This window comes from Eriocheir sinensis, unplaced genomic scaffold (assembly GCF_024679095.1).
Source record: "Eriocheir sinensis breed Jianghai 21 unplaced genomic scaffold, ASM2467909v1 Scaffold319, whole genome shotgun sequence".
In the NCBI taxonomy this organism is placed as follows: Eukaryota; Metazoa; Arthropoda; class Malacostraca; order Decapoda; family Varunidae; genus Eriocheir; species Eriocheir sinensis.
In genome coordinates, this window is record NW_026111631.1 from 281556 (window position 1) to 295913 (window position 14358).

General features: G+C 44.9%; 1 protein-coding gene across 1 annotated transcript; it reads left to right on the forward strand.

The window, feature by feature from the left end:
- The first annotated feature begins 7601 nt into the window (after positions 1-7601).
- Positions 7602-13918, forward strand: LOC126991687 (uncharacterized). Its single transcript, XM_050850398.1, has 5 exons — positions 7602-8001; positions 8507-8704; positions 9492-9590; positions 9788-10060; positions 13888-13918. The coding sequence occupies exons 1-5, from the start codon at positions 7646-7648 to the stop codon at positions 13916-13918; spliced, it is 957 nt and encodes a 318-aa protein (XP_050706355.1). The 5' UTR covers positions 7602-7645.
- The last annotated feature ends 440 nt before the right edge of the window (positions 13919-14358 follow it).

Here is a 14358-nt window from a genome sequence, read left to right on the forward strand (position 1 = left end):
CATGTTTTCATATATGATACAAGATTACGTTGAGTTTATTGAGTTTATGGCTGAAAACTTGTTATATTCAATATCGACATTTTAAATTTGGTGCGCGCAGCGATCCTGGATACGGCGCGGGGCACTGTTTGGGCCCGGCTGTAGTGAAGGGGTTAATTGGTTGAATTACTACAGATATTTAGGGTACGCACTTGCTGTACCAGAAACTATTAACTAAAACGTTGCTAATGTAATCGCAGAAGTAATCACGGTTACGATTACACTTTTAAGCCATTGATACCAAATTTATTAGGGTACGATATGTCTGTGAGGGTAAAATACGTCCGGGAATGTAGAGTATCGCGGCGGCAAGAAAAGGACGTTCGGGCTTGAGAAATGCATGGTGAGTGGAAGAGAAGCTTATTGGAAACTTACGGTGCGCGAGAGGGTTAAATAGTTTGGTTGTGTCTTACAGGGAAAACCTAACCATTGAGTCTTGCAGGGAAAACCTAACCATTGAGTCTTACAGGGAAAACCTAACCATTGAGTCTTACAGGGAAAACCTAACCATTGAGTCTTACAGGGAAAACCTAACCATTGAGTCTTACAGGGAAAACCTAACCATTGAGTCTTACAGGGAAAACCTAACCATTGAGTCTTACAGGGAAAACCTAACCATTAAGAGGAAATGAAAGAGGATTAAGAGGTTTAGAAGAGGACTAACTTAGGCATCACAATATGGAGGAAATGGAATAGGATTAATATTTGCTCCTAAGAGGTTTAGAGGAGGATTAAGAGGAAATGAAAGAGGATTAAGAGGTTTAGAAGAGGACTAACCCTTTCCATACAGTAAATAAAAGGAAGGGAAAAGGAAGGAGAGGGACGGTTAGTGATATATCTGTGAGGGTCAAATACGTCTGGGAATGTAGAGTATCGCGGCGGCAAGGAAAGGCCGGTCGGGTCTGAGAAATGCATGGTGAGTGGAAGGGAAATTTACTGGAAACTTACGGTGCGCGAGAGGGTTAACTAAAACTATGCCAATGTGATCCCAAAAGTAATCATGGATACGATTACATTTTTTATATATTCGATTACGATTACTTAAAAAAATAAGAGGGTAATCAATTTCGATTTCCTGAAAAACTGTAATCAATTGTACTTCATTACGGTCACAGAATACGATTACCCCATGTCTGGTTACTACCCCCAGTGGTGATTGCTTACCATCCCTAGAGGTGTTTATGATAAATATATATGATACACTAACACTGTCCAGCTGTTGTTAGTGGTGGTGAAGGAGGCTAGTCTAATCTTCATATGCCCTGGTTCCTATCCTTAGTGATGATAGGCTACCATCCTCAGTGCGGATAGGTTACTGTACCATCCTTTGCAGTGGCAGGTCATGATGTATTAATGTCCTGGGCAGTGATGAGTTAGTATTCTTGGGTCCCCTTTCACAGTCGTTTTGTTCGTTTTGATCGTTAGCAATGGCTGTTATCGCCGCCGTAGTATTTCCACGTCAAACTGGCCGATGGGGTAGTGGCGGCTGCGGGGTTAGCCTAGCCCCGCACCTTGCCACACACTCTCAACACCTCTCGCTTCATCTGCAGCCGGCTCTACCCCATAGGCCAGTTTCACGTGGAAAACTATAGCGTTGATCACCGCCATTGGTAACGATCAAAACTATGCAACCTCAACATAAAACTTAGACATCATTAAATGGTTAGGGGATTAAATGGTTAGCGAATTCGCTCATATGCGACTAACCTCAATGTGCCAAGTGTTCGTTTTATGCGGGAAAAATTCGCTGTTATGTGAGTTTGAGTGAGGTATGGTATCCGACTCCCACTAATGTTTTCCCGCACTTTCCTCGCCTATAATTAACCTTTTCCTTCCTCTGATCCTAAAGTTAATCCTCAGGTAGCTAATTATCAGGTTACATCGTAGACTTTGGGTGTGTCTCCCTGTAAGCAATCAATGTGCTTTGTTGTTGCTTAAGTGCTTTTTATTGTGAAATGGTGCCAGAATGAATAGTTAGAGGGTTCGAAAATGGGTCGTAGAATGTAACCCCCTATAGTTAATGGGATGGGATGATAGATTCGATATATGCGAAGTCACGTTATGCAGGTTATCTCATTTATCACATTTACCGACATACAAGGGTATAGGTTATCTCATTTATCACATTTACCGACATACAAGGGTGTAGGTTATCTCATTTATCACATTTACCGACATACAAGGGTATAGGTTATCTCATTTATCACATTTACCGACATACAAGGGTGTAGGTTATCTCATTTATCACATTTACCGACATACAAGGGTGTAGGTTATCTCATTTATCACATTTACCGACATACAAGGGTGTAGGTTATCTCATTTATCACATTTACCGACATACAAGGGTATAGGTTATCTCATTTATCACATTTACCGACATACAAGGGTATAGGTTATCTCATTTATCACATTTACCGACATACAAGGGTGTAGGTTATCTCATTTATCACATTTACCGACATACAAGGGTGTAGGTTATCTCATTTATCACATTTACCGACATACAAGGTATAGGTTATCTCATTTATCACATTTTACGACATACAAGGGTGTAGGTTAAAACATTTATCACAATTACCGACATAAAAGGGTGTAGGTTATCTCATTTATCACATTTACCGACATACAAGGGTGTAGGTTATCTCATTTATCACATTTACCGACATACAACGGTGTAGGTTATCTCATTTATCACATTTACTGACATACTAAGTAGTGGCAGGGGCTTCGTGGTGCAGTGGTTAGCACACTCAGCTCGCAACCGAGAGAGCAGGTTCGATTCCCGGGTGGAGTGGAAAAATTTGGGCGGCTTTTCCGATACCCTACACCCCTGTCCACCCAGCAGTGTACCAGGTATTAATCGGGGGTTGTGTCCCGTCTCCTGGGGTCAGTTCCCTTCTCCTATAATTCCTTCCCCTTCTGTCTCTCTCCGGCATATGACCACAGATGTTGCGGCGACTAAACCAAACTTTCCAACTTTTTTCCTTCCATTCCTATCACCTGCCTCTTTATAACTTTCCTTCTCCACCACAGCATCATTTAACATACTTCTACGTGACTTTTTATATTTTTTTTATTTACGTTTTAGTGTATTGCACCGGTAGGCTTTCTTGATGGGGCCTGATGGTTGGCCCCAGCCCGTCATGGCGCAGGCAAGTGTTTATAGTGGCGCCATCTTCTCCTGGCTCATGCTGCCCCCCGGAACTCCTTCTTGATTTGCTTGGACGGTTTCCTCTAGAGTCCGGGTTGATGGGTGGTCTTCAGGACAGCATGTGGGTAGTTTTAAGCCACTCGGCGGTGACTGAAAAATCCCAGGTGGTAGCGTGGGGATTCGAACCCGCGTCGTCCATCACGCGGTGAATGTGGACCCAGCACGCTACCACTCAGCCACCGCCTACCCTAACTGCTTATTTCTGGACAAAATATAATGCTGTTTATCATGGAGAAAGTATTTTTGTCCAGAAATCACCAAATGACTGACTTTTCAAATGCCTGTTGTGCACTCACCGCTGCCCGACAACGCAGCCGCAAAATAGCTCACAGAGGTTCAACTTGCTTACTGTTTCTGTATTTCACTAACCGCTCACAAAGATCACAAGTGGACAAACTAGAGCAAAACTAGGCAAATTAACGTTTTCCCGCAAGGTATCCCTCCAGTGTGCATGCGTATTGAATGGCAGAGTGATTTATTTCTGCGAGGAGGTATTTCTCGCAACACCGTCCCACATATACTGGACTGCCTCTGCCTTGTCCCGTCCCTGCGCTGCGTTATGTTTTACCGCTGCCCCACACCAACATTATGTGCGCCATTTGTTCCATATTTGGCTGTCTGATTTGTTAGCCCAGTAGCAGCGACGGGCCAAATTTGTGGCTTTACCGTGTAGCAGCGACGGGCCAAATTTGTGGCTTTACCGTGTAGCAGCGACGGGCCAAATTTGTGCCATGATATAAACCCCCCAAAATAGATGATACATAATCTGATCACAAATGCTTTGATATATATTATGAAATGGTTTGTGTGAGGGGTGATTTTTTCTCATTTTTCTCGCTTGGAGGGACCATTAAGAAACATGATCCCTGCTGCTACCGGGTTAAGGACACTGCTTTCCTTCATCATAGTTCACAGTGCACTCTGAACTTTTTCTCCATGTAAATCCTTCATATATTGTTGTCACAGGTGATGTTAAGCTTTTTATTAAATTTTCTTGGGTTAATTATGGTATGACATTATAGTTTAGGGCATGAAGTATGTAAGACTAGAGTTTGTTTAGATGATGTGGCTTTACAGTTTACACAAAGAGTATTACTTCCTTGATTGAGGCAAATTTAGTTATCATTTGATTTTAAGGGGCTTCGTGGTGCAGTGGTTAGCACACTCAGCTTACAACCGAGAGAGCCCGGGTTCGGTTCCCGGGCGGAGTGGAAAAATTTGGGCGGCTTTTCCGATACCCTACGCCCCTGTCCACCCAGCAGTGAATGGGTACCAGGTATTAATTGGGGGTTGTGTCCCGTCTCCTGGGGTCTGTTCCCTTCTCCTATAATTTCTTCCCCTTCTGTCTCTCTCCGGCATATGACCACAGATGTTGCGCCGACTAAACCAAACTTTACAACTGTTCCCTTCTCCTATAATTCCTTCCCCTCCTGTCTCTCTCCGGCATATGACCACAGATGTTGCACCGACTAAACCAAACTTTCCAACTGTTCCCTTCTCCTATAATTCCTTCCCCTTCTGTCTCTCTCCGGCATATGACCACAGATGTTGCGCCGACTAAACCAAACTTTCCAACTTCTCACTTGATTTTAAACTTTTTTTACATATGCTTGTGTGAAAAGTTCTTCCTCTGAAATGTATATGGCAATTAAATTTTAATGCACTTTAATTTATTCCTCAGGAAATGCGAAGAAGAAGAACAGAAGTCACAGTTGAACTTAGAAAGAACAAACGAGAGGAAACTTTCTTAAAACGAAGAAATGTACCAACCATAGACTCTACAACAGGTGGGTGTTGATATATGTAAACTATTATTATTATTATTTTTTTTTTTTTTTTTTTTTTTTACATCTATGCATATAACACCGGTAGGCTTGCTTGAGGGGCCTGGATGGTATTTGGCCCCAGCCCGTCATGGCGCAGGCAAGTGTTTATAGTGGCGCCATCTTCTCTTGGCTCATGCTGCCCCCTGGAACTCCTTCTTGATTCACTTGGACCGTTTCCTCTAGAGTCCGGGTTGATGGGTGGTCTTCAGGACAGCATGTGGGTAGTTTTAAGCCACTCGGCGGTGACTGAAAAATCCCAGGTGGTAACGTGGGGATTCGAGCCCGCGTCGTCCATCACGCGGTGAATGTGGGCCCAGCACGCTACCACTCAGCCACCTGCCTACATGGGGTCACTGAGGAAATAAAGGCCAATAGAATTTCAACTACCTTATTCTCCTGTTATAATACTAATACACAGAATTTTTTGGGATATAAAAGACACTTTTATAAGAGCCTCCATGGTACTTTAGTTAACCTGCCCTGCTACGAATCCATGGGCTTGGGTTTGAATCAATGTGCAACCCACCCAGCTCTTCTTCCTTCCTTTCAGGCTGGTTGATATATGAGTACAGGTAACTCTCGATTTACGCGAGTATTGTGTCCTTGAAGAGGTCATTGCGTAAATCATAAACAATGTAAATCCAACAAGAGGTAGGTTTGTACCTTTATTGCCTACTGTATCACTCTGACTCCTCTCCCTCTCATGGTTCCTCCTCTGGCTGTCCTTCCCCTCGTGGTAGCACAGCAGCGAGGGTGTTGTTGTTGTGGGGGTACTGTATTGTTGTTCAAGTGGCGCGCGGGAAGAACTGAGCTCAGCTGTGTGGCCGTGTGAGTCCAGTTGCGTGAGACATCTGGTGGACACTCCATAAAATATCGCGTATAAGTGAAAAAAAAACATGTAAATTAAACATTTATTTGGATTTTGGACCACGCGTTATTTCAAAAACACGTAAACCAAACTCGCGTAAATCGAGAGTTACCTGTACCTTGGGAGACATGGGGAGGTAAACAGCTGTAACTTGGTTGTCACACTGGCCTTGTGTCCCGAGGAAATATGGGCAACACGAGCTCTGGGGCCAATGTGACAGAGATGAGTACTGAGGCCATTTGCAGCTTTGTTGTATACCCCAAACTTAGCCTTTACTTTTTTGTATAAGATGCATTTGAAGGTTATCTTCGGGGTTAAACATTTTCCTACAGTTTTTAGTTGTTTGTTCAACATTAGCATTCATTTCATCGATGCCTGCTCCTGGGGGCTTCATGGTGCAGTGGTTAGCACACCCAGGTTCGATTCCCAGGCGGAGTGGAAAAATTTGGGTAGCTTTTCCGATCATACGCCCCTGTCCACCCAGCAGTGAATGGGTACCAGGTATTAATCGGGGGTTGTGTCCCGTCTCCTGGGGTCTGTTCCCTTCTCCTATAATTCCTTCCCCCTCTGTCTCTCTCCGGCAAATGACCACAGATGTTGCGCCGACTAAACCAAACTTTACAACTGTTCCCTTCTCCTATAATTCCTTCCCCTTCTGTCTCTCTCCGGCATATGACCACAGATGTTGCGCCCACTAAACCAAACTTTCCAGACTTTTCCGAGGAGCTCCCACCAGGGGATGGCCACGGTAGAAGAGCTTCCAACGTTCTCTATCCAGACACTCCCTCCTTGCCTGCTCAGAGTTTCTCAAGGATCTTTCCCCCCTCTCCCTATCGTACTCCTGCACCCTATCCCTCCATTTCACTGGAGGTCGTCCTCTAGCATTCCCTCCCTCTATCTCACTCACATACACCCTCCTGGTCATCTTACTCTCCTCCATTCGCTCCATGTGGCCAAACCACTTTAAAGTCTGTCGCTTCACTTCTTCCCTTCACCCCCGAGACACATTCCAAAACGCTCGTACACACTTTCATTACTCATTCCATCCATTCTTCTCACACCACAAGCACTCCTCAAATAACTCATTTCCATTGCCTGCACTTAACCCTTAAACGTTAGCGCCCAAATTGACTCACACTAGTGGAGCCGTGACTCCATTTGGACCCACTGCAAAAATATTTAAAAAAATATATATGTATCATCTTTATTGAGTTATACTGCATCAGAATTGAAAAAGAAAACATCTTGTAGGACAATGAAAGTAAAAACAAGGAAATTTATGATCATATTTAATTTTCATGATTTATTACAAAAAAATTATTGAAAGAAATAGTGACTTTGCCATATAATGTATAAACAAGAATCCTTCGAAAAGAAAAGTAAGAAAATTTAATATTCTCTAACTAAAATGGTACGTTGCTCTTTCAAGTAAATGGTGTAAAAAGTCTATCCTGCAATCCAAATGTAGTGCTCTGACCAAATGAAAATGAACAATTCTTGCATGTGGTTTTATAAATAAACATGTAAATAAATAAATAAACACAAGATGCATACACACACAGTAATTTATGATAATAACATTCCTTGAATATACCATTAGAAATAACTGACAAGGATATCTTTTTTTTGTTTTTTTTTTTTTTTTTTTACACTCCCAGGTCTTTCTCTGCCTCTGTGGTGGATAGTGGAGTGTTTCCCATGTGGTATTGGTGTGCTGGATATCCCTTCACTGGTAGCCTGGTAACATACACTCCCAGGACTTTCTCTGCCTCTGTGGTGGATAGTGGAGTGTTTCCCATGTGGTATTGGTGTGCTGGATATCCCTTCACTGGTAGCCTGGTAACATACACTCCCAGGTCTTTCTCTGCCTCTGTGGTGGATAGTGGAGTGTTTCCCATGTGGTATTGGTGTGCTGGATATCCCTTCACTGGTAGCCTGGTAACATACACTCCCAGGTCTTTCTCTGCCTCTGTGGTGGATAGTGGAGTGTTTCCCATGTGGTATTGGTGTGCTGGATATCCCTTCACTGGTAGCCTGGTAACATACACTCCCAGGTCTTTCTCTGCCTCTGTGGTGGATAGTGGAGTATTTCCCATGTGGTATTGGTGTGCTGGATATCCCTTCACTGGTAGCCTGGTAACATACACTCGCAGGTCTTTCTCTGCCTCTGTGGTGGATAGTGGAGTGTTTCCCATGTGGTATTGGTGTGCTGGATATCCCTTCACTGGTAGCCTGGTAACATATACTCCCAGGTCTTTCTCTGCCTCTGTGGTGGGTATTGAGTGTTTCCCATGTGGTATTGGTGTGCTGGATATACCTTCACTGGTAGCCTGGTAACATACACTCCCAGGTCTTTCTCTGCCTCTGTGGTGGATAGTGGAGTGTTTCCCATGTGGTATTGGTGTGCTGGATATCCTTTCACTGGTAGCCTGCTGCCTCTGTGGTGGATAATTGAGTGTTTTGGTGTGCTGGATATCCCTTCACTGGTAGCCTGTCTGCCTCTGTGGTGGATAGTGGAGTGTTTGTGTGCTGGATATCCCTTCACTGGTAGCCTGCCAGGTCTTTCTCTGCCTCTGTGGTGGATAGTGGAGTGTTTCCCATGTGGTATTGGTGTGCTGGATATCCCTTCACTGGTAGCCTGGTAACATACACTCCCAGGTCTTTCTCTGCCTCTGTGGTGGATAGTGGAGTGTTTCCCATGTGGTATTGGTGTGCTGGATATCCCTTCACTGGTAGCCTGGTAACATACACTCCCAGGTCTTTCTCTGCCTCTGTGGTGGATAGTGGAGTGTTTCCATGGTGGTATTGGTGTGCTGGATATCCCTTCACTGGTAGCCTGGTAACATACACTCCCAGGTCTTTCTCTGCCTCTGTGGTGGATAGTGGAGTGTTTCCCATGTGGTATTGGTGTGCTGGATATCCCTTCACTGGTAGCCTGGTAACATACACTCCCAGGTCTTTCTCTGCCTCTGTGGTGGATAGTGGAGTTTCCCATGTGGTATTGGTGTGCTGGATATCCCTTCACTGGTAGCCTGGTAACATACACTCCCAGGTCTTTCTCTGCCTCTGTGGTGGATAGTGGAGTGTTTCCCATGTGGTATTGGTGTGCTGGATATCCCTTCACTGGTAGCCTGGTAACATACACTCCCAGGTCTTTCTCTGCCTCTGTGGTGGATAGTGGAGTGTTTCCCATATGATATTGGTGTGCTGGATATCCCTTCACTGGTAGCCTGGTAACATACACTCCCAGGTCTTTCTCTGCCTCTGTGGTGGATAGTAGTGTTTCCTATATGGTATTGGTGTGCTGGATATCCCTTCACTGGTAGCCTGGTAACATACACTCCCAGGTCTTTCTCTGCCTCTGTGGTGGATAGTGGAGTGTTTCCCATGTGGTATTGGTGTGCTGGATATCCCTTCACTGGTAGCCTGGTAACATACACTCCCAGGTCTTTCTCTGCCTCTGTGGTGGATAGTGGAGTGTTTCCCATGTGGTATTGGTGTGCTGGATATCCCTTCACTGGTAGCCTGGTAACATACATCCCAGGTCTTTCTCTGCCTCTGTGGTGGATAGTGGAGTGTTTCCCATGTGGTATTGGTGTGCTGGATATCCCTTCACTGGTAGCCTGGTAACATACACTCCCAGGTCTTCTCTGCCTCTGTGGTGGATAGTGGAGTGTTTCCCATGTGGTATTGGTGTGCTGGATATCCCTTCACTGGTAGCCTGGTAACATACACTCCCAGGTCTTTCTCTGCCTCTGTGGTGGATAGTGGAGTGTTTCCCATATGATATTGGTGTGCTGGATATCCCTTCACTGGTATCCTGGTAACATACACTCCCAGGTCTTTCTCTGCCTCTGTGGTGGATAGTGGAGTGTTTCCCATGTGGTATTGGTGTGCTGGATATCCCTTCACTGGTAGCCTGGTAACATACACTCCCAGGTCTTTCTCTGCCTCTGTGGTGGATAGTGGAGTGTTTCCCATGTGGTATTGGTGTGCTGGATATCCCTTCACTGGTAGCCTGGTAACATACACTCCCAGGTCTTTCTCTGCCTCTGTGGTGGATAGTGGAGTGTTTCCCATGTGGTATTGGTGTGCTGGGTATCCCCTCCCAAGGTGCGGAACTTCACATTTTTCATCACTGAATTGTAGCAGCCACTTTTTGTTCCACTCCTGCAGCTTGGTGAGGTCTTACTGTAGGAAATTCGCAGTCAAGGGGTTAATCAAGGTTATATCGGGCGGAGTGGAAAATTTGGGCGGCTTTTCCGATACCCTACGCCCCTGTCCACCCAGCAGTGAATGGGTACCAGGTATTAATCGGGGGTTGTGTTCCGTCTCCTGGGGTCTGTTCCCTTCTCCTATAATTCCTTCCCCTCCTGTCTCTCTCTCCGGCATATGACCACAGATGTTGCGCCGACTAAACCAAACTTTCCAACTTTCTTCCCTCTCTCAATCCTCTCTTAATGGCGCCGTTTCGAAAAGTAAGGGCTGTTGTGGCTTGGTGGCTTGTTCTGCTGTTACTCAAATTATGGACGTTGCTTCCCCCCCCTATAGGGCCGGTAGGCTTGCTTGAGGGGCCTGGATGGTGTTTGACCCCAGCCCGTCATGGCGCAGGCAAGTGTTTATAGTGGCGCCATCTTCTCTTGGCTCATGCTGCCCCCCGGAACTTCTTGATTCACTTGGACGGTTTCCTCTAGAGTCCGGGTTGATGGGTGGTCTTCAGGACAGCATGTGGGTAGTTTTAAGCCACTCGGCGGTGACTGAAAAATCCCAGGTGGTAGCGTGGGGATTCGAACCCCTATATACCCCTATTATACTGAATTATATAAATATGAATCATCATTGCTAGTTGTTTGTAAAATTACTTTCATTCTGTTTAAAATAACATGTAAAATGATTTTTATGTTAATATTTTTTGGGGCATGAGATGCATGATTGGAATTCCTATTAACTTCAACGGTGAAATTTGTTTTGGTTTACGAGTGTTTTGATGTGTGAGCAAAATTGTGGAAAAGATTAAACCCATAAGGCGAGGTATGACTATTTCAGCGGAGAGATATTTCCTGCACTACCGGCCGGCATAATGGACTGCTGCCGGCGTGTCCCATCCTAAAAATTGTTTTGGTTTACGAGCGTTTTGATGTGCGAGCAAAATTCTGGAACGGATTAAACCCATAAGGCGAGGTATGACTATTTCAGCGGAGAGATATTTCCTGCACTACCGGCCGGCATAATGGACTGCCGCCGGCGTGTCCCATCCTACGCTGCACATTCCCGCTGTACCACACTGCATGCCAAAGCAATTTAACAAAACTTTCCAACTCTCTACGTCACTCCCAACCAAGGTTAGATGCCCATATCCACAATGTAAACAAACCAGTTGCCCTGTATCCACATGGCGCCGGCTTCAAAAATATGGGCTGCTGTGGTTTGCTTCAGTCAAGTGGAAGGAAGAAGCGATTGTGGGTACGATCATGGCTTCACAGACAGGAGGACAGGAGTGTTTACCCGAACCAACAACCTGCTCTTGGTTTGGCCTACGGGCGAACGCGGATCCTCCCAGCTCAAACGTTTGTAGGAAAAATGCCCGGTGTGTAAAAGAACATGTAAAAGGATTTTTGTTAATATTTATTGGGATATGGGATGCACATCAATTTAAATGGGGAAATTTGTTTTGGTTTACGAGTTTTTGGGTTTGCGAGCAGAATGACGGAACGAATTAAACTCGTAAACTGAGGTATGACTGTACACCAGGTATTCCTTATATGTGAGGGTTACGTTCTGCAAAAGCTCGCATAATGTGAATTTGCTTAGTTGGAACCCATCATACAATTAACTATAGGGGGGTATGTTCCATGACGCTTTTTCGAACCATCTAACTATTCATCCCGGCACCGTTTCACAATAATAAAGCACATTAGTACAGATTTAAGCTGATAATTAGCTACCTGAGGATTAACTTTAGGATCAGAGGGAGGAAAAGGTTAAGTATAGCCGAGGAAATTGGGGGAAAACATTTGAACCCACCGACCTCGTGTGTGTCACCATACCTCACCAACCAGTCGCACCAGCGCCGATACTCACATAACAGCGAATTTTTCTCACATAAAACGAATACTTGGCACATTTAGGTGAGTCGCATATGAGCGAATTATCATATTTCGAACTTGCATATATCGAATACCAGGTGTACAGACCCGGTTACCATTAGCACTCCCTGATCGTATTATATTCAGCCAAAACTTAATTATTTATACTGAAAGGATCAGATATCGTGTTGATCCTCTCAGTCGTATTCATATGCAGTGTATCCTGTGGGCATGATGGGGCCTGTAATAGCAGTTCTTCAGTGAATGTTAGTGAATATGAGGCAATTTTATTTTTTTTTATTTTTCGTCGCGGCCCATTGCACCAGTAGGCTTCTTCCCAGTGGGGCCTGATGTTCGGCCCAGCCCGTTCTGGCGCAGGCAAGTGTTTATAGTGGCGCCATCTTCTCTTGGCTCATGCTGCCCCCCGGAACTCCTTGATTCACTTGGACGGTTTCCTCTAGAGTCCGGGTTGATGGGTGGTCTTCAGGACAGCATGTGGGTAGTTTTAAGCCACTCGGCAGTGACTGAAAAATCCCAGGTTGTTTGCGGCGGATTCGAACCCACATCATGGACAGTGCTCCGAATGCGAGGCCGGCACGCTAACCACTCAGCCACCGCCTCCCCAGTGGTTTGAAAGGTGGTTGACCCTGTCCATTACATCTGAAAACAGCTTTATCCTTAAGAAATACGGCCACATGTAGGCGCTGGCTTTTAATTTGTAGTTTGATGGGAACTCCACTGATTCAAATTTTTTTTAAGATTGAAAGTACTGTCTCTGTTTAACCCGGTAGCAGCAGGGATCATGTTTCTTAATGGTCCCTCCAAGCGAGAAAAATGAGAAAAAATCACCCCTCACACAAACCATTTCATAATATATATCAAAGCATTTGTGATCAGATTATGTATCATCTATTTTGGGGGTTTAAATCATGGTGCAAATTTGACCTGTCGCTGCTACACGGTAAAGCCACAAATTTGGCCCGTCGCTGCTACACGGTAAAGCCACAAATTTGGCCCGTCACTGCTACACGGTAAAGCCACAAATTTGGTCCGTCGCTGCTACACGGTAAAGCCACAAATTTGGCCCGTTGCTGCTACACGGTAAAGCCACAAATTTGGCCCGTCGCTGCTACACAGTAAAGCCACAAATTTGGCCCGTTGCTGCTACACGGTAAAGCCACAAATTTGGCCCGTCGCTGCTACCAGGTAAAGCAACAAATTTGGCCCGTCGCTGCACGGTAAAGCCACAAATTTGGCCCGTCGCTGCTACACGGTAAAGCCACAAATTTGGCCCGTCGCTGCTACACGGTAAAGCCACAAATTTGGCCCGTCGCTGCTACACGGTAAAGCCACAAATTTGGCCAGTCGCTGCTACACGGTAAAGCCACAAATTTGGCCCGTCGCTGCTACACGGTAAAGCCACAAATTTGGCCCGTCGCTGCTATACGGTAAAGCCACAAATTTGGCCCGTTGCTGCTACCGGGTTAATGTCCTTGTCTCAATACGGGTAGGGGCCATATATATATATATATATATATATATATATATATATATATATATATATATATATACACAACAGTGGACCTTGAATGTACAGGCATGAATATCGAAGCAAGTTCACCTCGATTGTATCCTTCAGCCTCAGTATAAACTTGTATCATAACGGCTGCTATAGAGTTATGTGTAAACAAAACATTGCTATATTTCGACCTTTTTTTTATGCCCTTGAACTGAAGAAAAAAAGCTTCAACATTAACGTTACAATTGTTGAGGATGACGCCAAGATAGATGTTAAAATATACCTGGTACAAGAACGCCGTCTCACCTGACACCAACACACTTCATAGGGTTCAGAGACAAGACAGCCTGTGATTACGAGGGCTGACATTACCGTGTGGAACTCCTTCATCCACATCCACATATGGTGAGTGTGCTCTTCGTATGTCTCTGTTCATGGTGTCAAAAGCCTTCGCTAGTTCGACATAGACAAGGAAGAGGTCTCAGTTGTTCTCGACGCTTTTCCTACCATGAAGATAAAGTCTATATTGCCAAGATGCCGGTGAGAGTGTCATGCCCAGGAGTTTTATTTTCTATATTTTCTAGTTGTCCCTCAAATAGTACAGTTTTCAATGGCTCGGTTTCGGTTGTATGTGGATTTTCATAGATTTGTGGCTTTACCATGTAGCAGTGACGGGCCAAATTTGTGGCTTTACCGTGTAGAAAGGACGGGCCAAATTTGTGGCTTTACCGTGTAGCGGCGACGGGCCAAATTTGTGGCTTTACCGTGTAGCAACGACAGGCCAAATTTGTGGCTTTACCATGTAG